Source organism: Gorilla gorilla, chromosome 4 (genome assembly GCF_029281585.2).
Source record: "Gorilla gorilla gorilla isolate KB3781 chromosome 4, NHGRI_mGorGor1-v2.1_pri, whole genome shotgun sequence".
Taxonomy (NCBI): domain Eukaryota; kingdom Metazoa; phylum Chordata; class Mammalia; order Primates; family Hominidae; genus Gorilla; species Gorilla gorilla.
This window is the reverse complement of record NC_073228.2, coordinates 83,143,045-83,166,371: the sequence shown is the minus strand read 5'-3', so window position 1 is coordinate 83,166,371 and position 23,327 is coordinate 83,143,045. Positions and strand designations below refer to the sequence as shown.

Below are 23,327 nucleotides of genomic sequence, written 5' to 3'. Positions count from 1 at the left end.
AGGTATGCGCCACCATGCCTGGCTAATTTTTAAATTTTTCTGTGGACATGGGTTCTCTCTTTGTTGCTCATGCTGGTCTTGAACTCCTGGGTTCAAGTGATCCTCCCACCTCTGCCTCCCAAAGTGCTGGGATTACATGGACTTTTTTTTTCCCCGGAGATGGAGTTTTGCTCTTGTCGCCCAGGCTGGAGTGCAGTGGTGCAATCTCGGCTCGCTACAACCTCCACCTCCCGGGTTCAACGCATTCTCCTGCTTCAGCCTCCTGAGTAGCTGGAATTACAGATGCCCGCCACCACGCCCAGCTAACTTTTGTATTATTAGTAGAGACAGGGTTTCACTATGTTGACCCAGCTGGTCTTGAACTCCTGACCTTAATTGATCCACCTGCCTCAGCCTCCCAAAGTGCTGGGATTACACGCATGAACCACCACGCCCAGCCACATGGACATTTCTTTAAGGAAAGATGTCCAGGGCAAATTCTTGAATTCTTGGTTACAATGTTAGTGGAGGGAAATTTCTGTCCTTTTTTTTTCTTTTTTTCTTTTTGAGACAGAATGTCACTCTGTCACCCAGGCTGGAGTGCACTGGCGCGATCTCGGCTCACTGCAACGTCTGCCTCCCGGGTTCAAGCGATTCTTCTGCCTCAGCCTCCCAAGTAGCTGGGACTACAGGTGCACACCACCACGCCCGGCTAATTTTTGTATTTTTAGTAGAGACGGGGTTTCACCATGTTGGCCAGACTAGTCCCAAACTCCTGACCTCGTGATCCGCCCGCCTTGGCCTCCCAAAGTGCTGGGATTACAGGTGTGAGCCACCGCGTCCAGCCTGTCCTTTCATTTTTAAGGCCTTGTTCTAGTTGTGTTAAGAAGAGATGCCATCAGAGGAGGCAGGTGGACAGGTGAGGTGCTGAAACCAGCATTCCAGCCAGAGTCATCCATGATGTGTTGGTTTCCAAAAAATAAAGATACTGGTCTGCCCTCAGGAGGCAAGGGTCCCCTCTGCTCCGCTGTGTTACAAATCAGTTCTCCATGCCAGGATAAAGGCCAGGCTTGTGCTTGATTCTTCCCTGGCCAGTCTGGGTTTGAGCCTAAAAAGAAAAAGAGGGGAAAGCCCCTATGATCCCATTGTGATGTTTTTCTTCCTCCAGGAGTGAAAAATGTGGATCCCAAGACTGGCAAAGAGATTCTGTACAACCTGGAGTCTCTTATCAATTCTGCTGTGTTCCCTGGCCTGCAGGGAGGTCCCCACAACCACGCCATTGCTGGTAAAACATCATCTGCCTCTGCTCATCCTGTGGCCCCTAATTCCCATCTCACCTGTCCTCCAAAATCGTGTGCCAGGACTTCTACGCTGGGGAAAAAGCTGGAGGGCTGTCTCTGTGCAGGAGATGCTAACACAGAGTAGGGCATGGTTGAGACTGGCCTAAGGTAGGGACAGTAGGGAATGGCATCCACTCCACGTGTACGGCCACCCAGAGGCAAACCTGTGGGTCAGGCCGAGTTTTGTAAAGTACATGGCACCCTCTTAGGGAAGGAATCTGACAGTTAGGAGAGGGCAAAGCACAGGTGAGAGAGATTGGGGTCCAGACCCCGCAGGATGAGTCCCCTTGCCCTTGATGGACCTGGCCTGTGGCAGTGGAGGCCCCTGTGTCTGACCCTCACACCCTGCACCAGTGCCACGTCAGTGACTCCTGAGTCAGATTCCATGCCTGCCCAGCAGGTTCTCATTGACTTGTTCTTTGTCTCTTTGTACAAGTAGCTTAGGACATTTGTGATGACTCAAGAGTTATCCCGCTGCCTTCATGGAACAAGGACATTGGTAGCACTCATTCCCGCTGAGGGGCTCAGGATGAAGGTGTAGCTTCTCAGTCAGGAGACGCACAAGCACTTCTAGAGAGGAACCTGGGGACAGCAGCGATTGGGAGATACTAGGCATAAGGGGTGGAAGGAGCTGGGGTCCCGGGTGTGTTCTCATGTTCTCCCATCACACCTACACACTTGGCACCCACAGCTGCTTTAACTCTGAGATGCAGGGATCACCCCATCCCCAGCTGCTCTGGACGCCCTTTCCAGTTGTTTTCACAAGTATTGATTGGAGGCTCTGTGTGGGGTGCAGGCCCATGGGTTCTCCTTATCCTCCATTCTCTGTGTCCCTTGAAGCAGCCCTCAGGACTGAATGTGAGATACCAGATAAGTCTGAATGGTGCAGGGTAGGACGAAGGCTGCACCTCCTACCTGCGCTCTGACCTTAGAGAGCTGCATAATCTGGCATCAGAGCATTGGCTCTTAGGCCTGCTAAGTAATCGTTTTCACACATCAAGATTAAAAAGGATGTAAAATCCATCTTGCTTAACAGCTTTGGTATGGTAATGTTAGCACAGAACTTCCATGCTTAGGGAAAGGTTACCTCAACAGCAGTTCCTCAGAGAGAAGCATATCAGCTGGGCGCAGTGGCTCATGCCTATAATCCCAGCACTTTGGGAGGCTGAGGCGGGTGGGTCACTTGAGCCCAGGAGTTTGAGACCAGCCTGGCCAACATGAAGAAAGCCCGTCTCTTACCAAAAATATAAAAAATTAGCCAGGCGTGGCCAGGCGCAGTGGCTCACGCCTGTAGTCCCAGCACTTTGGGAGGCCGAGATGGACGGATCACTTGAGGTCAGGAGTTCCAGAACAGCCTGGCCAACATACAGTGAAACCCTGTCGCTACTAAAAAGTACAAAAATTAGCTGGATGTGGTGGCACGTGCCTGTAGTCTCAGCTACTTGGGAAGCTGAGGCAGGAGAATTGCTTGAACCCGGGAGGCGGAGGTTGCAGTGAGCCGAGATTGCGCCACTGCACTCCAGCCTCAGCGACAGAGCGAGACTCCATCTCTCAAAAAAAAATTAGCCAGGTGTGGTAGGATGCACCTGTAGTCCCACCTACTCGGGAGACTGAGATGGGAGGATCATCTGAGCCCTGAACATCAAGGCTGCAGTGAACTGTGATCACACCACTGTACTCCAGCCTGGGCAATGGGAGTGAGACCCTGTCTCAAAAAATATAAAAATAAAAAATTTTTTTAGCTGGGCACGGTGCTCATGCCTGTAATCCCAGCACTTGGGGAGGCCAAGGCAGGCGGATCACTTGAGGTCAGGAGTTCAAGACCAGCCTGGCCAATATAGTGAAACCCTGTCTCTACTAAAAATACCAACAAAAATTAGCTGGACATGGTGGCATGTGCCTGTAGTCCCAGCTGTTCGGGATGCCGAAGCAGAAGAATCACTTGAACCTGGGAGGCAGAGGTTGCAGTGAGCCAAGATCACACCACTGCACTCCAGCCTGGGCAACAAGAGTGAAACTCCATCTCAAAAAAAATAAAAATAATAAATAATAAAAAAATTTTTAAAAATATATCATTTTGGAGGAAAAGATAATCCAACCCAAAAGCAAGGGGTGACATTGAAAAGCAAGGAAGCTTGAGTAAAAACAGGAATGTTGTTTGACTCATCATCTGTGTATGATTCTATCCTAGCCTCCTGACCCATTGTCTCTTCTTGTCCAGGGGTTGCTGTGGCACTGAAGCAAGCTATGACTCTGGAATTTAAAGTTTATCAACACCAGGTGGTGGCCAACTGCAGGGCTCTGTCTGAGGCCCTGACGGAGCTGGGCTACAAAATAGTCACAGGTAGAGACACAGATGGTATTCAGCAGGCCTGTTCTTGTGGTTGTATTAAGGCTTGCTTCTCAGTTTGTGCAACTGGGATGTGGCCCAGGCTCTGCTCCTGCAGCTGCAATGACGGGCCCACCTTGGGAGGAGGTCAGCCTCGCCTCCAACTGGAAAGCCTCCCCCTGCCTCAGACCAGCCAGCCGCCCCCTTGGGTGAGCCACAGATGATGGGAATAGTGGTTGCCATTGGTCACCAGCATAAGGACTGCTTGTCCTCAGAACAGCTTTGCAGGAGGATGACCTGAGGCTCAACTGAGAGGTTGGGCTGTAGTGGTCACACACCTGGTAGGTGGCGCCAGGACTGTGTGGTGATGCCTTGCACTGTGCCAGGGGAGTGTCTTCTCTCACCCTGCTGAGCTGGGGGTGCAGGGGCTCTCCCCTCCCAGTTTGCTGCATGTTCCTGGGGAGTTGGCTTGCTATAGCCATGTTTGCTTGGATCTGTACATTCTGGAGCTGATGGGCTGTGAATGAGATGGACTTCCCAGGTCAGGGCCCCACTCTGGGGTGCCATCCACCTCACAGTCACTGCAGCTTTCCACGGAGATCGCATTTTTTTGGCAGGCAGCATACTCAGTCCTCCGGAGGAAGGGCGACTTTATACCTAGTCCCACAAGACTGCCGATTGTGCTAGCAGTGGTGTGGTCCAGGAATATGGGTCCTGCTGTGTGTAGACGTGAGTGCCCACTCTCTGCACTGTGTCCTTTGCCCTTTACAGGGATTACAGGCCCTCTGATCTAAGGATTGGGGAGAGATTACAGGCCTCCTGGTCTAAGGAGTGGGGCTCCCACCCAATCCTGCATGTGCGGCAGTGCCTGGGAAGGCCGGGCCAGTGCTGTCTCCTCAGCAGTACCAGCCGCACCCTCTTTTATGTTCTACTTCACTTACTTTCTGTTCTCCCTTCATCCTCCATGTCTTCAAATCATAAAGCTCAAGAAGTCCTCGTGCAGACTGTGAACTTCAGGGTGCTTTTAGCTCAGGAGTCCCCAACCTCCGGGCCACGGACTAGTACTGGTTTGTGGTCTGTTAGGAACCTGGCCGCACAGCAGGAAGTGAGCTGGGCCGAGAGCATTGCCCCCTGAGCTCCGCCTCCTGTCAGATCAGTGGCAGCATTAGATTCTCATAGGAGCTGAACCCTGGTTTGAACTGCACATGTGAGGGATCTAGGTTGGGCCTAGACACTTTCAAGAAACTATCTTTTTTTTCCTTCTGATTATACCTGCATCCTTATGAGAATCTAATGCCCGATGATCTGAGGTGGAAGTTTCATCCCAAAACCATCCCCCGATGCCATCCGTGGAAAAACTGTCTTCCACATAACCAGTTCCTGGTGCCAAAAAGGTTGGGGACCACTGCTTTAGGTCCCTGTTTCTTAAACTTCAATGTGCACACCACCCCTGGGGCTGTTGGTGCAATGCAGATTCTGACCAGGCCTTGGGTGATGCTGGTCTGGGAGCCACCCTTGGAGTTGTGAGGGTTTAGGCCATAGTCCCTGTCACCATGGGCATCTCATGGCATGGGCCTGTCCTCTCCCTGGTGACTTTGTCATTGTCACTCTGCCATCTGAGGACCCGATGCACATGGCTGAAACAGATAATGCTTGCAAATGCCCTCTTTGGTGCCTGGTGCTATGAGAAGCACTATGTCCAGTATCTTACTTAAACTTCATGACAGCCCTGTGAATTATTGGTCTTTTTGTTACAAATGGGCATCTGAGGTTTCACAATATTGAGCTGCCTGCCTAAAGCCATACAGCAAGTGGGTGGACACGGCTGGGGGGCTGCAAAGCCAAGTTGGAGCCCTAGCTCACCCGCATCTTGAAAGGGATCCCCACAACACAGCTCAGAAGCAGAGGCCCCAGTGCTGTCAGCACCCAAGGCACTACCCCAGCTTAATGAAGGTTCAAAGTGGAAGGATCCTCCACTATGACCTCGGGCCAGGTCCAGAAAACTCTGTTAGCCTTGCTGTTGTCACCTTACCACTTTGATAATACCATCAGCCTCACAGGATCCGGGAAAAACCTACCACAGGCTACAGTGTCTGGCACCTAATGTGCTCTGTGAACATGCCCCTTACCCCCCAAAGTAAATTGAACTGCTGCCCAATATTCATGCTGCCTTCGGGGGAGCCTTTACCATCAATGTTAGGGAATTGCCCAAGCAACTTGTCAGAGAAAACAAGCCAGGAGCAGCCTGAGGAAGCTGTCCCTTCCCCATGGGAGTGTCAGGCCCTCTGCTGTATGATCAGTTACCCCTTTCAAAAGTGCTCTGTCCTTCCTTTCACATTCTTAGGCACGGGCATCTCTCGTGGGGATTAGAATCCCAGGCCATGTGGTGGGGGTGCTCACCTTCCTGACCTCATCTGCTTTGACTGCCTTCGTCCTCGCCTTCGTTTCTCAGAGATTCCTTCACGGCATAGAATTCGCCTGCATTTCTACATGTCCAACTTTGTTTCCAGGTGGTTCTGACAACCATTTGATCCTTGTGGATCTCCGTTCCAAAGGCACAGATGGTGGAAGGGCTGAGAAGGTGCTAGAAGCCTGTTCTATTGCCTGCAACAAGAACACCTGTCCAGGTGAGAATCATCCTTGCCTTCTCCTTCACTCCTCTCCCATCTGCATTTCTTCTGGCCAAAGTTGTAGCTGATGAATATATTGGCTCTGGGGATAGACCTCAGATAAAAACTGTAGTGGGGGCTGGGCACGGTGGCTCACGCCTGTAATCCCAGCACTTTGGGAGGCCGAGGCAGGCGGATCACTTGAGGTCAGGAATTCGAGACCAGCCTGGCCAAAATGGTGAAATCCTGTCTCTACTAAAAATAGAAGAATTAGCTGGGCATGGTGGTGCATGCCCGTAATCCCAGCTACTCGGAAGGCTGAGGCAGAAGAGTCACTTGAACCCGGGAGGCAAAGGTTGCAGTGAGTGGAGATTGTACCACTGCACTCCAGCCTTAGCAACAGAATGAGGCTCTGTCTAAAAAAAAAAAACTGGGCCAGGTGAAATGGTTCACACCTGTAATCCCAGCACTTTGGGAGGCCGAGGTGGGTGGATCACGAGGTCAGGAGATTGAGAAGGCTAACGCGGTGAAACCCCTGGGGGTCTCTACTAAAAATGCTGTGGTGGCACGCACCACAGTCCCAGCTACTCAGGAGGCTGAGGCAGAAGAATTGCTTGAACCCAGGAGGCAGAGGCTGCATTGAGCCGAGATTGCGCCACTGCACTCCAGCTTAGGCGACAGTGAGACTCCGTCTCAAAAAAAAAACAGAAACAAAAACAAAAAAATGGAGCGGGGGCAGGGACCATACCTTGGCTGTCTCTTGGCTGTGCCTTTGTACTTGGCCCTGACCCTGCCAGGGAGCAAAAAGACTGATGTAGAGCTGTTGGAGGTGGTACATTCATCAGATAAGGGAGGTCAGGGCCTCCGGAATCCAGAGGCTGCATTTCTCTGTGGGTTGTTAACAAAATATTAATGACGCATCTCAGACCCAGACAGATGTTACCCTCATTTTTAGGAGCAATGGGCACATCAGACCACTTTGTGTACTAGTAATTAAGTCAGAGTGGCCAAAACGTGGTTGTGCCTCCTTGTGCCTTGGGTTCTACTTTAGTTTCTGAATCAGTTGTACTCCTTGCTAGGGACAGCCAGTATCCTCAGGCCAGTTCTCTTTTGCCCACATGTCCCTTTTTAAATGCACCACCATCACAGTGGTGACAATGTGACTTAGGGACAGAGCACCGTTTATCTTGTAGGTGACAGAAGCGCTCTGCGGCCCAGTGGACTGCGGCTGGGGACCCCAGCACTGACGTCCCGTGGACTTTTGGAAAAAGACTTCCAAAAAGTAGCCCACTTTATTCACAGAGGTAAGGATAAAAGTTTGGAAGCTGCCACATCTTATTGTGTGTATTTAGTTTCTGACTGTGATGAGTAGCTGAGACCCTGCCACTGAAAGACAATTCTGCACCAAGGCTGAGTGTTGGGGTGGGAGACAGCAAAAAACACTTATGTAAATCACCTTGTCTGAGAGGGTTATAAATTTGGGCTGCCCAGGACATCTGTCCAAGGGTGGGTGCATCTCAGAGTAATTGAGGTAAGCATGGAGACCTTGTGCCCTGCCACACTCCCCAGCTGGGGGACATTCTGACATTTGTGCCTCGGCCCCCAGCCATTGTACCCCCTTTGGTGTGTAGTGTGGGGTGACTCATTTGTGTCTTGTGGCACAGGGATAGAGCTGACCCTGCAGATCCAGAGCGACACTGGTGTCAGAGCCACCCTGAAGGAGTTCAAGGAGAGACTGGCAGGGGATAAGTACCAGGCGGCCGTGCAGGCTCTCCGGGAGGAGGTTGAGAGCTTCGCCTCTCTCTTCCCTCTGCCTGGCCTGCCTGACTTCTAAAGGAGCGGGCCCACTCTGGACCCACCTGGCGCCACAGAGGAAGCTGCCTGCCGGAGGACCCCCACTTGAGAGATGGATGAGCTGCTCCAAAGGGGAACTGTTGACACTCGGGCCCTTTGAGGGGGTTTCTTTTGGACTTTTTTCATGTTTTCTTCACAAATCAAAATTTGTTTAAGTCTCATTGTTAGTAATTCTGGGACAGGTTATTAAAGGATTTAAATTTGAACCTGGCTTTCTCACAGCTGGACATAATTCTAGGAAAATAAAATACTATGTCGCCACTTGGCCATAATCATTTAGACGGTGGTGTAGGGTAAAGCTGTTTGTTAGAAAGATTCTAGCGTTTTACTCTCCCTGGGCTTTCCTCCGCCTTGCTGCAACAGAGAGGAAATGCCCATGTCCACAGCTTGTACACACTGCCCCCTCACTATCTTGTTATGCAGTGGCATGCCAAAGGAGAACTGAATTAGCTTCTGAAGCTTCTGCTGTAAATCAGAAGTGTATGTTAGTCAAGAGTAAACAAGATGCACCCAGTATGGTGGGAGGGTTTTGCTGTCAGTAGCTCAAAGTATGGTGTAGAAATGGCCTCCTCCCTCCATCCTGGGAAGGTCCAGTCCCATCCTGGTGTAAGAATCAACCAGGCTTTCCTGCTCCACCTGAGATAACCAACTCCCTCCCGTAATCAGGAAGCCAAATGTCACCTTCCCAAAGAAATTTTATTTTCACGTAGCTGAAGTGCAAAACATAGATGACCATTTTTAATAAGCACAATCAAATTTTTAACCACAGAATGTCTACAAGAATTATAGCTTTAAAAAATACAACCAATTTTTATATTTCAAAAATATTTGAACTCAAATAAATTAATTTCTTAAAAAGTACACTTCTCATACTATGTGTTTGGCATTGACTCTGGTTAACTCTTGTGCAGCAACACCTACGAGATGCTATCACACACGCGCCAGCCGCACTCCTGCACCAGCCGCTGCAACGACTGCAGCTCACGTGGTGGCGGGGACTCACATTCACAAGACGGGACGGGAACATGCAGTAATAAAATAGCTTTTTAAAAAATAACACATATAAATTCATCACATAGGATTATGCTTTTCACTGCAACCTTGAAGGTGGCATTTATCTCAATCTGTGACTCCAGCTATTTAGTGGCAGACAATCCCAGTGAGGCAGCCTGTGGTCCCACCTTGTAGGTGGCAGCCCCTGCAATCTGGGGTCTAGCCTGTTGGCGTTTGCTTTATTGTGGGTGGAGCAGCTGCTGCAGAATCTGTGAGTTGACTCACCAGTCCCTACAATTCTGCTACCAAAGTGGTCTTCAATTCAGGGGCCTGACCCCTTCCCAGCTGGAGACAAGCTGCCATCTCCAGGGCTCGCTGTATACAGCCTCCACTCTTGGGCTGAATAAGCACTCCCAAGAAGCTGGGCCCCTACCAACAGATTAATCGGCTGCAGAGTGCTCATCCCCTCCCCACACCCCCATCCACCCCTGCCTCCTCTCCTTTCCACTGCTTTAACCAAACCTTAATGAGTTAAGGCCAGGCTAGGTCAGGGCTCAAAGGAAAATGGGCTCAGGAAAAGTTAGTTTGCCCAGCCTTGTCAGCTGAGATATTGGTTTTGCTTTCCAGCCAGAAGTAGAAACTTGATGCTTCTTCCTTTTTGCAGTGTTAAAAACCGTATCTCCAGTTTTATTATGTTCCATCACAGTATTGGGGCAAAGCCAGAAAGCTGACTGGTTTGCTTCAAAACACAAACCAAGGCACTGTCTTCTGTGCTTTTCAGGGAGGTGGGAAGGTAAAGGAGACTGCCCACTATAGGGGCTCAGTTCCCCCAAAGGCCTTGCACACCTTCTGATAAACCCCCTGGCTGAGGCAATCCTACTGGCTGTGCAGACAAAGATGTGACAGCAGCACTAGATGCTGACCCAACAAGCAGTGCTGGGCCTGGGCGGTGGGGCATGTTCAGTACTGCGGGCAGCAGTCAGCACATGCAAGACATTCAGTGAGCAGAGGGCTGCCCTCGGCCTCCAACTGCAGCCGCCCTGGCGCGTGAAATGAAATTGGTGGGCCTTCCTAGGATTGTGAAATGGGACTTGTCATTTGTGTGAGGTTGAAATCTACTATATTTTGAATATGGCAACTGTTTTCAACCACTGAAGCAAAGAAGGTAAAGGCCAGATGGGGAATGAAAGGTAAGGTACTGTGGTCTATTTCCAAATTCGGGAGCAATGTGTGTAACTTCAACTGTTGGAGTAAATGAGTTATGGAAAAGCCACAATTTCTAAAATCCCAAGGTTCTACCAAAGGAGTGAGGTTCCTGGGGAAACAGGCGTGAGGCAGCAGCTCAGGCTATGTGTCCTGTGCGATATAAAAAGCTGTGGCCTGATCTCTAAAGTGGGGCTTTTGGAAATCACCAGTCCACAACTACCTGCCTGGCTAGTTTAACCTAGACTGCTTCAGAAGCAAGGGAGGGGGATAATGGACTGGAGGAAAAGCTGACACAAAACTCAAGACAACCAGTTTCAGTACCTGGGCCCTCAAAGCAATAGTGAGGACTGAGAAAGTAGCAAGGGGCACTGATGTCATCTATTTTCTGGGAAGTGTTATTTTTAATGGTTTCATTAAAAACTTACTAACCTTCTACTGGAAGAATACCTCAAATGAAATTTTTTTTTTTTTTTTGAGACAAGAGTTTTCGCTCTTGTTGCCCAGGGTGGAGTGCAGTGGCGCGATCTCGGCTCACTGCAACCTCTGCCTCCTGGGTTCAAGTGATTCTCCTGCCTCAGCCTCCCGAGTAAGTGGGATTACAGGCACGCACCACCAGACCTGGCTAACTTTCTTTGTATTTTTAGTAGAGATGGGGTTTCACCATGTTGGCCAGGCTGGTCTCGAACTCCTGACCTCAGGTGATCCGCCCACCTCGGCCTCCCAAAGTGTTGGGATTACAGGCGTGAGCCACTGCGCCCGGCCTCAACTGAAAATTCTTGATGAGATTAGTCCCACTGCATAGGTCTCACCACTGAGGTTTAGAGATGTGAGACTCAGAGTAGGTTTCAGTTCCCCAGAGTGAAGGGGGCATAGGGAGGGGCAGGGCTTCCCAGTGTTAACTGCCTCTGCCCAAATCATGACTCAGTCCTGGTACCACGTCAAGATCCCTTTGAAAGGAAACATACTTTGCATCAAGTAATCCTTTGAAACTGCCACATTGAAAAGTTAGTTTTTAACCCAAATATAAATCTGGGAGCTAAACACTAGTCACAAAGCCATCTTTACTTAATGAAGAACCACCTTGAGGGACACCAGCCCTGCTTGCCACTTACATGGCTGCCCCTGAGACAGTCTGTTCTGTTCATGCCCCAGCAGCCTTTTGCCTTAGGTTTCAGGACCTTCTGAACCACCCTTGAGGGTGTGTGCCAGCAAATACCTCAAGTGGACTTCTACTTAGGACCACTTGCGTGCACAGCTTCAGCTTCTAGAAGGCCAAGTGTGGCTGCAATTCAGGATCTGCCCCAAACTCATCAGCCCTTCCCAAGTTTCCCAGGTGAGAACAGTATGAGCTGTGAATTTCTGTGTTGGTGTGACAGGAATGCCACAGTGGTGGTGCCAGTGATCACTTTCTGACCTTCCTTCCTTCTCAGATAAAATGTTGCACAGTTATGGCCTCGGAGGCCTAAGTAGACAGCAATTAACCAGCCAGTGAGAAAACGAATCAGCTTCTAGAACAGGAGGGGACGGAACCGTAACAGATAAGGGAGCCCACAATTAGAAGCAGGCTCCCTGCACAGCCTCTGCCTCCAGCGCAAGTAAGACGTTTCACATTTAAAGGCTGCCAAGGTATTGCTGGCGACTCTCCTGTCTGTGAACATGCGCAACGGGCACAGGTACAGAGAACCAATGAGATGTAGGCAGCACCATCTGCCACAAAAGGTTCTCCATCGCAGCCCCAGGAGCAAAATCAAACACCTCTGATGGGAGCAAGGACCCTGAACAGAAGCCAACGGCTGGAGCCAACGGGCCATGCCCTTAAAACGAGGACTTGGACAAGGAGGGAACCACTGGAGTGACGTGATGCAAGCCCTCTTCAGTCACTCTTGGCTTCCACCAGGGGTCTCTGCCTCCTTGATGAGAAGAGAAGCTGGCTGGCTCCATGATGACCTCGATGGCGTACTACAGGCCGATGGGCAGGCCGGGCCTCAGCAGCAGGCGCCAACAGAAGCACACCCAGGGCTGATTCAGGTCCATTTCAGCACAATTTTTGTGGAACAAATTAAAGAAGCAGTAATACCAGAGCTGTCCCCACTTAGGGAATAAAATTTTCAAGGCTGCAAGAAACCCTCTGTCTACAAACCAGTGGCCATTGCCTAAGGAGGCTCGGGGAGGCCAGGGGATCACTATCAGTGGGATAGGTGCTGGCAGAACCAGGGGGTGTCTCCTTCCCAGTTTCAAACTTGTCCTCAGAAGGGGGACTCAACTGGGGACGGCCGTGAGCTGTGGTGACTGAGGTGCACACAGCCTCCCAGAGGCAGAACCTGAAGAGCGCCACGTGGTAGCTCATTCAGGAAATCCGTGCTATTTGAGTTCTCATCGGCTGGGCCAACCACCTGCACCAGCTGACTAAACAGAACCGTGCTGTCCCAAGCCCACGAGACCCAGTGAGAGGTAGTGAAGTGGTTGCAAAGGTTTATGTGGGTGGGAGCTGGAGTGTGGCCTCTGCCATGTTCACACGGGTCTGCAGACCTTCCCCACGAGGAAGGTCAGTGCTCATGCGCTCTGGCTGGCAGGAGCCGGTGGGCCACCCAGGAGAGCTGCTGGCTGCTCCTCCCTTGCATGGTGGTGATGGCCTCATGGCGCCTCAGCCCTGCTCTGCCTGCTGTGCTCTCCAGCCCCCAAGGTGGTCCTCACCATTGGCTTTGGTCACTTGTGCCCGCTTCACACTAGGACTAGTGAACACTGCTCGTTCCTGGTGAAAGAGTATAGGGAGTGAGTCCCAAGGCCCGCTCACAGGCACTTCTCTCCCAGGTAAAGGTGGCGAGGACAGGGGACAGGGTGCTGCTCACGCTCTGTGGCCCTGAGGCCAAGGTCGCATGTTTCCCACAACCCAGAGGGTGGCAGCCTTTCTCACCCCCACTGGCTGGTCCAGGGCCTCCCCTAGGACAGTGGGCTCCAGGAAGCGAATAAAGGGCTGCATCTGGGTCTGAAGGAGGCGATGGGTGTTCTGCCCTCCTGTTTTCCACCAAACCACAACAGTTACCTGGCTGTCACCCTCGTTCATTTTGCCACTCAAGTGTCCGGCAATGCTGAATACAGCCAGTGTGCTCCTCCCATCAGGCTTTGGCCTTCCTGCCCTCAACCTGCCCCACCAAGGGACTGGTGGCTTCCCTTCTGCCCTGGCTGCCAGTCCTCAGAAAACCAAGGCCCCCTCCATATCCAGGGGCCACTCTTCACCAGGGAGCCAAATGTAGCTGTCACCATCCCTCCAGACGCCTTTAGAGGGAGCCAGGCTCCACTTCTGCCCATGTCCAACTTGAAAACTACTAGAAGCCACGTGGGAACCATGCTGCCAGACACCAAAAACCTAAACAGTCCAGCTCAGGCAACTGTTTGGTCATGCCAACCCCTCCCCTCCCCATACCCTGAGTCACACGTCTTGGTCACAGTGTCTGGGACCGACCTCAGATTTTATACAAAAAGCTGGGGACATAGTCAAACCTGAGCATGGGGTGGCTGGTCCCTGGAGATTCCTGCATGTAGTGCAGCTTCAGCAGCTCAGCCAGGTACTGGACCACCCTAACATCCTCATTCACCAGACCCAGGGTCAGCTTTAGGAAGCTCATCTGGCGGCTGGCTACCAGCTCCTCTGTCTCCTTGTCGTGGGTAGGCAGGTGCAGGTGGTGGCAGAAGGTGTAGAGGAAGGCCTTGGAGCAGAGCTGGGTGAGCATGCTCTGGACATGCAGGTAGTAGGTGCTGCCCCGCTTGATCTGTGTGCGGTGGTCTGCCAGGCGGGGCACCAGGGTGCCTCTGTAAAGGGGGCAGCGCAGGGTTTTGTTGTCAAGGTCCAGGATGCTCGTGTAGCGGCTATAGCGGCTCAGGGCGTGGAGTGTACCAGCACCGGCGGGGGAGGCCACTCTGAAACAGACAGGCCAAGGTCAGGAGGAAGGGCAAGGGCCGGGAAAGTGGAGGCAGAAGCTTGGGAGGTGAGGCCTCCTGTCCCCAGGCCAGCATCCACCTAGCCAGCATGCACTGGCTCTTCCTGGAAGACAAATCTGATCATTGTAATCTTCAAAGGGCTCCTCACCACTCTTATGACCAAGGTCAAAAACACGCTGGGTGGCCCACAAAGCCCTTTGTGGTCCGATTCCTGCTGAATGGACTCTTTTTTGGAGCCATGGCAAGCTTTCAGTGGGGCCTTAGAATTACAAACCTCTTTGTTCAGGCCGGGTGCAATGGCTCACACCTGTAATCCCAGCACTTTGGGAGGCCGAGGCGGGCGCATCGCGAGGTCAGGAGATCGAGACCATCCTGGCTAACACGGTGAAACCATGTCTCTACCAAAATTACAAAAAATTAGCCGGGTGTGGTGGCAGGTGCCTGTAGTCCCAGCTACTTGGGCGGCTGAGGCAGGAGAATGGTGTGAATCCGGGAGGCAGAGCTTGCAGTGAGCCAAAATCGTGCCACTGCACTCTAGCCTGGGCAACAGAGTGAGACTCTGTCTTAAAAAACAAACAAAAAAACCTCTTCTTTCTGCCTGAAATAACCTCTCTCTCTTGTACTTAGCTTAATTTAAAGCATATTCAGCCTTCCCTGATCCTCTCCTGCTTTCCTGCTGTGACCTTGGCCAAATTCATTAACCTCTCTGAGCCTCACCTATAAGATGGAGATAACAGTTCCTACTGTTTTTATTTATTTAGAGACAGGGTCTTGCTCTGTTGCCCAGGCTGGAGTGCAGTAGCACGATCATGACTCACTGCAGCCTTCACCTCCTGGGCTCAAGGAATCCTCCCACCTTGGCCTCCCAAGTATTTGGTACTATAGGCGTATGCCACCACACCCAGATAATTTTTTGTAGAGATGGAAGCTTGCTATGTTTCCCAGGCTGGTCTTGAACTGCTGAGCTCAAGTGATCCTCCTGCCTTGGCCTCCCAAAGATTTGGGATTACAGGCATGAGCCACTGTACAGGCCAGTTACTACTATTACATCCCTCATGGGGTCGCTGTGGAGACAAAATGAGTTGTGTTTAGGACAATGCTGGCCCTCGGTAGGCGCTCCTGTCATCACCATCACTACTTTTAGCCTAGCACTGACCAGTGGGGTGACTGCTGTTTGTTCATTGGCTTCTCCCCACTGGACAAGCAGCTCCAAGATTCTAGGGTCCCAGAACTGCATCTGATCTGGTCTCATGCCCCCAGTGCCTGGCACATCAGAGCCAGGAAAAGCCAGTGTTCACTCAGTGAGGGGAGCGGTTCCTTAAACACCCTCCTGAAACAGCTTCCCCAGAGCAGCAGGGACTGCCCTGTAGGGCCCAGACATTTAGGGTTTACATCAGACAGGTATGGTGTAAGAAGGACTGACGGTGACTTGGGACCAAGGTAATCTCATAGTACTATTTCCTTCCTGGGTTTTATCTTCTTGTATATTTAACAATCATTTACAGAGCATCTATAACATCCCAACATTGACCTGGGAGCTAACACTGTAATGAAGAATGACCTAGAACTCTTGTCCTGAATGAGCTCAGTCTGATTGAGAAAAAAAGAAATGTGCACAAGTACAGTGAAGTGAAGGGAGACAAGGTCTCATTCTCCCTGGAAGAGGCTGTAGTTGGGAAGACCTGGGGGATTCGTGGAGTTGCCTCAGAGCTGGCCCTCAGAAGCAGCGTGGGCTCTAGGGACTGAGGAGGGTGTGGCAGACCATGGCAAAAGCAAGGTCACAGAGATGGGACAGCTGAGACAGGCCATGCATACTGCATGCATCCTGACCATAGGGACAGCACTGGGCTATGGACCACATGCATCCCACAGGCATGGAGGAATTGGGGCCTGCAGGTGGCTGACAGCTAAGAAAGCTCACGAAGGCAGTGAGACGCTCTCCTCAACCCATGCTGCATGGCCCCTGTGTTCCGGGACCTTCTCAGCTCTCTAATGCCTTCACCCTCACCTCCCCAAAGCGGGGCCGGCCAGAGTCAAACACCTCCCAAGCTCTGCACATCCAGCTCCACGGGTGCTGCCGCCACAGGGCACCCAGGCCTCACCTCCCACTTTTTTGCCCCTCCATCTCTGCCGGGATACCTGCTCCCAGGCCCAGCATCCCCTGATGCAGCTGACACCTGCCCCAATGGTGACACTTCTTTTGGAAGAAGCTGGCTATTCTAACTGTTCCTCCACTTCTGTTTCCATAAAGCTCCTCCTCAGGAGGCCAGATGACACGGGAAGGGACAAGCCTCAGGTCTCCGGCCCCCAAGCGCACGGCACCCCAACTGCAGCCTCACATTGCACTTACCATGCCCGCCGCAGGAGGACACCTCTCCACCAATGAGGACACAGAGGTCTGGGTAAAGCAGCAGCTTGTGCAAGGTCACCTAGCTAGCAAGTGGTCAAGCCAGGACTCAACCCAGGGCCTCTGACACACGCTAGGCTAGCACTTTCTCCAGGCAGAACTGTGCTCTGCTTTTCGATCTGGGCTTGTGACTGCCGCTTAGTAAGCAATACGGTGACCCCTGGTGTTCACTTAAAATGACAGCAGGGCCGGGCTCACGCCTATAATCCCAGTACTTCGGAAGGCTGAGGTGGGCCAATCATTTGAGACCAGCCTGGCCAACATGGTGAAACCCTGTCTCTACTAAAGATACAAAAATTAGCCTGGCATGATGGCGCACGCCTATAATCCCAGCTACTGGAGAGGCTGAGGCACGAGAATAACCTGAGCCTAGGAAGCAGAGGCTGCAGTGGGCCGAGATCACATCACTGCACTCCAGCCTGGGCAACAGAGCAAGACTCTGTCTCCAACAACAACAACAACAAAAAACACACAAAACAAAAAAACCCGCAAATGACAGGATACCAGCTTGGTTGTTTAGCCATCTCTTATCCCCACAGATGGCTGACCCAACTACAAGCATTTCCAGGCAGAGTGAAAAAAATCAAGGGCCAGCAAGACTGGTGTTCGGAGGTGAGAGTCCTGAAAGAGAGTCCATCATGTGAGCAGTGGGCCTGAGTGAGGAGGCACACTTCTGGGCTGTGGTGCTCAGAGTGCAGAGCCTCTGCAGCGCAACACCTCCGAGGATAGGAAGGTCACAACCACCGAAGACATCTCTCCTGCTCGTGATTTTTAAAGCTGGGCCTCAGGTAGGCCCCAGTCTGCCTGCCTGTGTCGGTGCCGGTTCCACCCTCTGAGTGCTTCTCAGGGCCCAGCACTGCACTGTGCTGTGTTTTTTTGGACATGCACTAAACGTGGACCCTTCCGATGGCTCTCAGGTGGGCCCCGGGAGCCCTTCAGAGGTGTTCAACACGATTGGGTGACTGAATGAGATGGTTGGTCCGAATCCAGACAGCGAGTGGTGGCACACAGGACTTGACCCAGACCACCCACTGCTCCCGCTAACTGCCACAGCCCACAACAGTTTCATCTTATCATACCCTCAGGTGGCGTCTACTGCTCACCTCCCCCAGGAATTCTTTGGGTGAGCTGTAGCCCATCCCATTCCCATTTGGCCCCGCAGGGGACCCTCCAGGGTGCAGGGCTCCCCACCCCTGCCCACTGCACCTCATGCCTGTGTAGGATGCTGGAGGCAGATGCTCCCAGCACCCAACATCTGCACGTGCTCTGAAGGTTGAAAGAGCACTTACAGGGACAGCAGCCTAACCCTTTCCCCCGGAGTCATCTGTCCCTTCTGATGGGCCTTTTGCTTTTATAGAGAGATGCTCCCTGCAGTCGGGCTGGCAATGGCAACAGATAAATTCCATGTCTTACCTCACACCAACCGAATCAGAACCTCGAGGGCTTGTGACTCAGGAATCCATGATTTTAAAAACTTTCCGGCCAGGCACGGTGGCTCACACCTGTAATCCCAGCACTTTGGGAGGCTGAGGCGGGCAGATCACCTAAGGTCAGGAGTTCCAGACCAGCCTGGCCAACATGGTGAAACCCTGTCTCTACTAAAAATAGAAAAGTTAGCCGGGTGTGGTGGCAGGCGCCTGTAATCCCAGCTACTCAGGACAGTGAGGCAAGAGAATTGCTTGAACCCGGGAGGCGGAGGTTGCAGTGAGCCAAGATCGCGCCATTGCACTCCAGCCTGGGGGACAAGAGCGAGACTTTGCTGCAAAAAAAAAATAAAAATAAAAATAAAAACTTTCCCTAATAATGCTGACATAGCTCGGGGACAGATGGGGATTGGCAACCACCTAGGAACTGCAACCCCCTCACATGACAGACAAGGAAATAGAAACCAGAGAAGGGGATGACTTGCCAAAAGTAACACAGTGGTAGGAACTGGGCCCTGTCTAGAAGCCAGGCTTCCTGATTCTGGCTCCACCACACCAATATGCCTCATCCCTATCTGGCCAAGGCCCTTCCCCACCACCTGGAACCAGTTACCTCTGCAAGCCAATAAGCTTCCACTTCTGAAAATCCATAATGTGCAAAGGGGAGGATGCCCAATGTTTCACGGGCTTAGCGTAGCAGCCATAGCTGGGGACAAAGATAGCCAGTGCAGTCACGAGTTTCCTGACTATGGCCTCATCTTCCCCCAGGACCACAAGTGTCCTCCCGCTGAGCAGGGAGTAGATGGCTGGGTGGGCAAAGGGGTACTGGCGGATGAATTTTAAGGCGTTCTGGCCAGCCCTCTTTTTATGCCTATCGGAAGACAGGCCAGCAGGATAAGCAGAGGGGATCCTGTCCGAGCTGGTGGACGCTACACTGCTCACGTAGCTGGTGGTGTCTGAGTAGTTGTCCAGGCTGGTCTTACTGATGTCCCGGCTAGCCAGCAGGTGGCTCGGGTCCAGCTCATAAGCGGGAAACCCTTCACAACTGTTGTCTCGGGAAGAAGGGTTGGCATTTTCCATTGAAAAGTCTACACGGAACCCCTGGTCCTTCTGCCTGTGGCGCTGCGGGGGGCTGCTCACCACCCCATCCTCGTCAGAGTGTGTGTGGGCTGGAGTGGAGGGCAGCACCAACTGACCATCGCTCTCCTTCACAATACAGCAGGAGGAGTCTATTTGTGATGGGGTGTTTTCTATGCTGCCTTCCTCTGTCTCACCCAGTTCTGGAGGAATGATGCTTGCCTGGAAGTGGATGGCTCCTTCATTGCTATCTGGATATGATTCTTCTTCATTAATGGCACTTGGGTAGCTGGCCTTAAAGTCATCAGGGATAAGGGCCTCAGAGGGGCAGGTACTGAGGACTTCAATACTGTCCTCGCTGATGGTCCTGTGGCTGACTGCTTTGCTCCGGACCACCAGGGGGCTCAATGGTACTGTGAGGCTTGCCTGGCTGTCAGATTTAGTAAGCACGGAAGTGGATTTCTCCGTGCCCAAAACTTCAATACTTTCACCACTGCTGATACTCCCTTTCATATCCATATCCAGGTAGTCCAAGTTTTCCTGGGGGTCGAAACTGCTCAACTCAGTCACTTCCACTTCCTTGTACTCCTCATCTCCCAGTTCCTGCTCCATCTTGATCAACACAGACTCCACACTGGACTTGTAAGAACCAACACTAATTAACACTTTAGGAATTGGGCATTCTTCTAGAGAACTGGAAGGCGGCCTGTCTTGACTGGGCTTAGAGGATATGCTTTCTTGTTTCTCCACCATCCTGTCATCGACCTCCACAAAGTCTTCAAAGAGAAAGTTTGTTATATGCTGTTGTTTTAGAAGTGCTCTATCAATCTGACTGGTCAGGAGGTAACACAGGTCTCCTCTGAACATGTGTTCAATGTGGCTGAGCTGAGCCAGGGTCTGGGTGAAATATTCAGTGTCACAGAGCTCCTCCAAGGTCTTCAACTTCTTGTCAAAACACTTGGTGGACTTTGCTTTGATAAGTTTTGGGGTGTAGGCTGGTCTGCAGGTGTAAAGGTCTGTGTCAGCAGACTCATCAGGGTTAGAGGTAGTGGATGCCTGGCTGGCCTGATCCTGGATGTGCTCCATCTCACCAGGACACAAATCATGCCCCTTCAACTTCCGATGAGGGTATGAGCGGATCTGCTTCAGCAGGTCTTGATGTTCAATGATGGACTTCTCCACACTGGCCAGTTCATTGGCTTTCTCAATTGCCTGAGATGAGTAAAAGCCTTTGTCATTGGCTTTCTTCTGGATCTCCGTTTCTGTGTGTAGCACTGTCCTGGTGTAATCCAAGTCTTTCAGCTTTTTTTCAAGTTCCCCGGCAAATGCCTTCCTGTTGCCAGTCTTCAAGCACTCAGAAGCTCTGGAAAATTCGGCTGAAAGCTCCTGGAACTGCTGCATGATTTTATGCTGGTCTGCAGAGATATAAGCCATGCAAAACGGCCTCACGAAGCCACGGGCCTCCAGGTCGTATAGGGTAAGATGGTGCACGTATGCAAAGGCGCCCTCCTTAGAATCTCCCAGCACCACCTTGGAGTCCTCCACGAAGTTCAGCTTGGGGTAGGCAGATCCAGGAGGATGGCCCACGAAGGAAGCCTGGTAATCCACAGACATGATACGCAGGGAGAAGTAATTGAGATCAAAAGTGCCAAAAACTTTGGTGTCATTGGGGATGGTCAGTAAGGGTTGGGGTCCCACCTGCTCAGAGAACTCGGAAATAAGAATGAAGTCCCTCGAAAACTTGGCCCCGGACAGTTTTGACCAGGGGTTAGCACCCTGGCTGGCGAAGGGGAAGAGCGGCACCGAGTACTCCTCAGGCAGGGCCGGCTCATTGTAAGGCTCTTCTTCATACTCTTCCTCTTTGGTGAAGGCCACTACGTCAGGGGCGCTGATCATATTTCCAGATATATGAAGAAAACATTGAGAGGAAGTGGGAAAGAATGCGGTGTTAATCGACGCGCAGAAGGCAGGCCTCCGGAGAAGGAAGTGAAGCCCTTACGGCCTTCTTTGCGACTCCCCGAACCCGGGGTCCTAGGCTGCTTCTCACACACCCGAGGAGAAGAACTCTAGCAGCCCCCTCAGAGTTGTAGCTCCTCCGGAGCTCTCTGAGGCCTCATGAACGCCAAGGCCGCAGGCCCAACTGCCCTTCTCTTCTTGGTCCGGCGAGCGCGGCCAGCACAAGAAACCTGCAGCGAGATCACCTGCACTCTCCGGAACCCACTGCTACAGCAAAAGCCCCCGCTCTGAACCAGGCTTAACGCGAGGCTACGGGACGCCGCAGGGGTCAGCCAAGCGCTGCGGCCCCTCACTGCCCGAGGGCAGAAACCGTCGCGGCTCCTAGGACGCCACAACCCGGATCCTGCTACCGCGGCGCCGCCATCTTGACATCACATGACTCCTGGTGTCGGCGCCGCGTGACCCGGAAGCGTCCTCGTAGACTTCCGAGCAGGAGATTAAAAAGTCATGAGAAAGAGGCGTTGGATGGGAGTGTCTGGCGGCTCCCCGCAAGGAGTCCGATTAACCAACCACTGCCGGGAAGGAGGGGAAAGTGGGGCGGAGTGAGACGGGGGCGGCGGGGAGGTGGCAGGGGGGAACGTGCTTGGACGAGGGGCGCGGGACAGTCTGGGAGTTGTAGTTCCAGGTCGCTGTGGGGCGCGCGCCTGGCGGAAGTAGCTGGAGAAGGCGGGCGGAAGTTCCACGCCAAGATACTGGATTCGGTGCTGAGGCGGCGGTTGCGGCACGGGAAAGGCTCAGTGACTGAAGCTCCAAAGGCCAGCAGGCTGGTGGGGACGTGACCGAAGCGAGGCTCTGGTTCCCTTTCGGTGGGCGCCAGTTGAGCCTCGCCTTTGGCTTCCCCAGGATGCGCCGGCAGCCGGGGAGCGGCTCCGGGCGCGAGGCCTGAGGATGATCTTTCCTGTCGCCCGCTACGCGCTCCGGTGGCTGCGACGGCCCGAAGACCGTGCCTTTTCCCGCGCCGCCATGGAGGTGGCTCTCCGAGGCGTGCGGAAAGTCCTCTGTGTGGCCGAAAAAAACGACGCGGCCAAGGGGATCGCCGACCTGCTGTCAAACGGTCGCATGAGGCGGGTAAGAAAGCGCGTTCCGATCAGCTGCGTGCCTTAAGGGAGGCCCACCGAGCGGGACAGCGTGGTGGGCGCCAAGAATCGAGATGAAGGCGATTATCTCCCATTTCTCAGGCCTCACTGCCCCTCGTCTGGATTATTGCAGTGGCCTCCTGTCTGCTCTCGGACTGGAGTGCATTTTAAAACGTAGTTGATACATCTCACTCATTTGCGTGGAAACCTTTTGTTTTGCTTGCCCTTAGCAGGTTCCCAAATTTGTCTGATTCTCGGAATCGCCTCGGGCACTGGCTGCCCTTCGGGTCTTGTGTGAGGCTGGGGAAGTGTGTATTTTACTGTTTTTCCCTCGAAATTCAGAAATTCATCTGGGAACTACTGACCAGATTCCCTTAACTTGGCATTCAAGCCCTGCCCGATCGTTCCCCAGCCAACCTAGCCCTCCCCATCCTGTGCCACAGCCACTGCATTCTACAGCCCTTGTGACTTTCCAGCCTCACAGTGCACACTTACAGCAACACGGTAAGGTTTGGGGATTAGATTTGAAGTCAGCCCTGTTCCTACCCGAATGAACTGATTCTGAGAGAGGTAAGTGGTAAGAATGTGTTCTACACACACGGGAGGCACAAACGCAAGGGAGGATAAGAAAAAGTTTCATAAAGGAGGTGCCACGGGAGACATAAAGAGCTGTCCAGGAAAATATCTCAGATAACAAAAGTAGATCCTGAAATGGTTTTCTGGAGAACTTTTCTAAGAGCATGGGTAGAAGTTCCCTGCTCATTTTTCTTTAGTTCCCAGGGTCCTAAGACCTGTTTCCAGATCAAGGATAGTGGGAGTGGAGCCAGGGTTGTGTGAATGCTGGCTGACAGCTTTACCTGTTTCCAGTGCTAGAAGTCCTGGTGACCAGCCCCAAGGTTTGTCTACTTCTAGACAATGAAGTAGACATTGAAAAATGGTTCTCCTACGCCTAACTTCTTATCCTTCAAGGCTCTGCTGAATTCATTCTCTCTCTCTCTCCCCTTTTTTTTTTTTTAAGCAATCCAGAGGTCTTGTATTTATCTATTTTTACCCTATCATACCATGAATCCATAGGGAA

At 52.2% G+C, this 23,327-nt stretch overlaps 3 protein-coding genes across 13 annotated transcripts in view; 2 read left to right on the top strand and 1 right to left on the bottom strand.

The window, feature by feature from the left end:
• Positions 1-8,972, top strand: part of SHMT1 (serine hydroxymethyltransferase 1) — a 35,391-nt gene extending 26,419 nt beyond the window's left edge. For 4 of the 6 annotated variants that reach the window (XM_031010777.3, XM_055386067.2, XM_055386069.1 and 1 more), the window contains 5 exons: positions 1,148-1,264; positions 3,541-3,663; positions 6,159-6,275; positions 7,451-7,561; positions 7,922-8,972. In XM_031010777.3, coding sequence (XP_030866637.1) covers positions 1,148-1,264; positions 3,541-3,663; positions 6,159-6,275; positions 7,451-7,561; positions 7,922-8,091 — 638 coding nt within the window. In that variant the 3' untranslated portion in view covers positions 8,092-8,972. The remainder of the gene's footprint in view (positions 1-1,147; positions 1,265-3,540; positions 3,664-6,158; positions 6,276-7,450; positions 7,562-7,921) is intronic. The other 2 variants (XM_055386071.2, XM_055386070.2) reach the window with 1 other exon arrangement.
• On the bottom strand, positions 8,789-21,637 carry SMCR8 (SMCR8-C9orf72 complex subunit). The gene is made up of 2 exons (XM_019027741.4): positions 18,694-21,637; positions 8,789-14,228 (listed from the first exon to the last, which is right to left on the bottom strand). The coding sequence occupies exons 1-2, from the start codon at positions 21,051-21,053 to the stop codon at positions 13,775-13,777; spliced, it is 2,814 nt and encodes a 937-aa protein (XP_018883286.3). The 5' UTR covers positions 21,054-21,637; the 3' UTR covers positions 8,789-13,774.
• TOP3A (DNA topoisomerase III alpha) overlaps positions 21,628-23,327 on the top strand; it is a 43,421-nt gene continuing 41,721 nt past the window's right edge. For 3 of the 6 annotated variants that reach the window (XR_008679543.2, XM_055386066.2, XM_063706632.1), the window contains exon 1: positions 21,782-22,241. Coding sequence is in view for 3 of the 6 variants with exons in the window: in XM_055386066.2 (XP_055242041.1) it covers positions 22,062-22,241 (180 nt within the window). In the remaining 3 variants the exon portion in view is untranslated. Of the gene's footprint in view, positions 22,242-23,327 lie in introns of all 6 variants that reach the window. The other 3 variants (XR_002006161.4, XM_019028215.4, XM_019028218.4) reach the window with 3 other exon arrangements.

What these genes read in the sequence shown, in the direction of transcription:
- SMCR8 (XM_019027741.4), bottom strand. Translation starts at nt 21,053, where the DNA reads ATGATCAGCGCCCCTGACGTAGTGGCCTTCACCAAAGAGGAAGAGTAT. An exon ending in AAGCTTATTGGCTTGCAGAG is followed by an intron (nt 14,229 to 18,693) that starts GTAACTGGTTCC and finishes TGTCTGTTTCAG; the next exon opens with AGTGGCCTCCCCCGCCGGTG.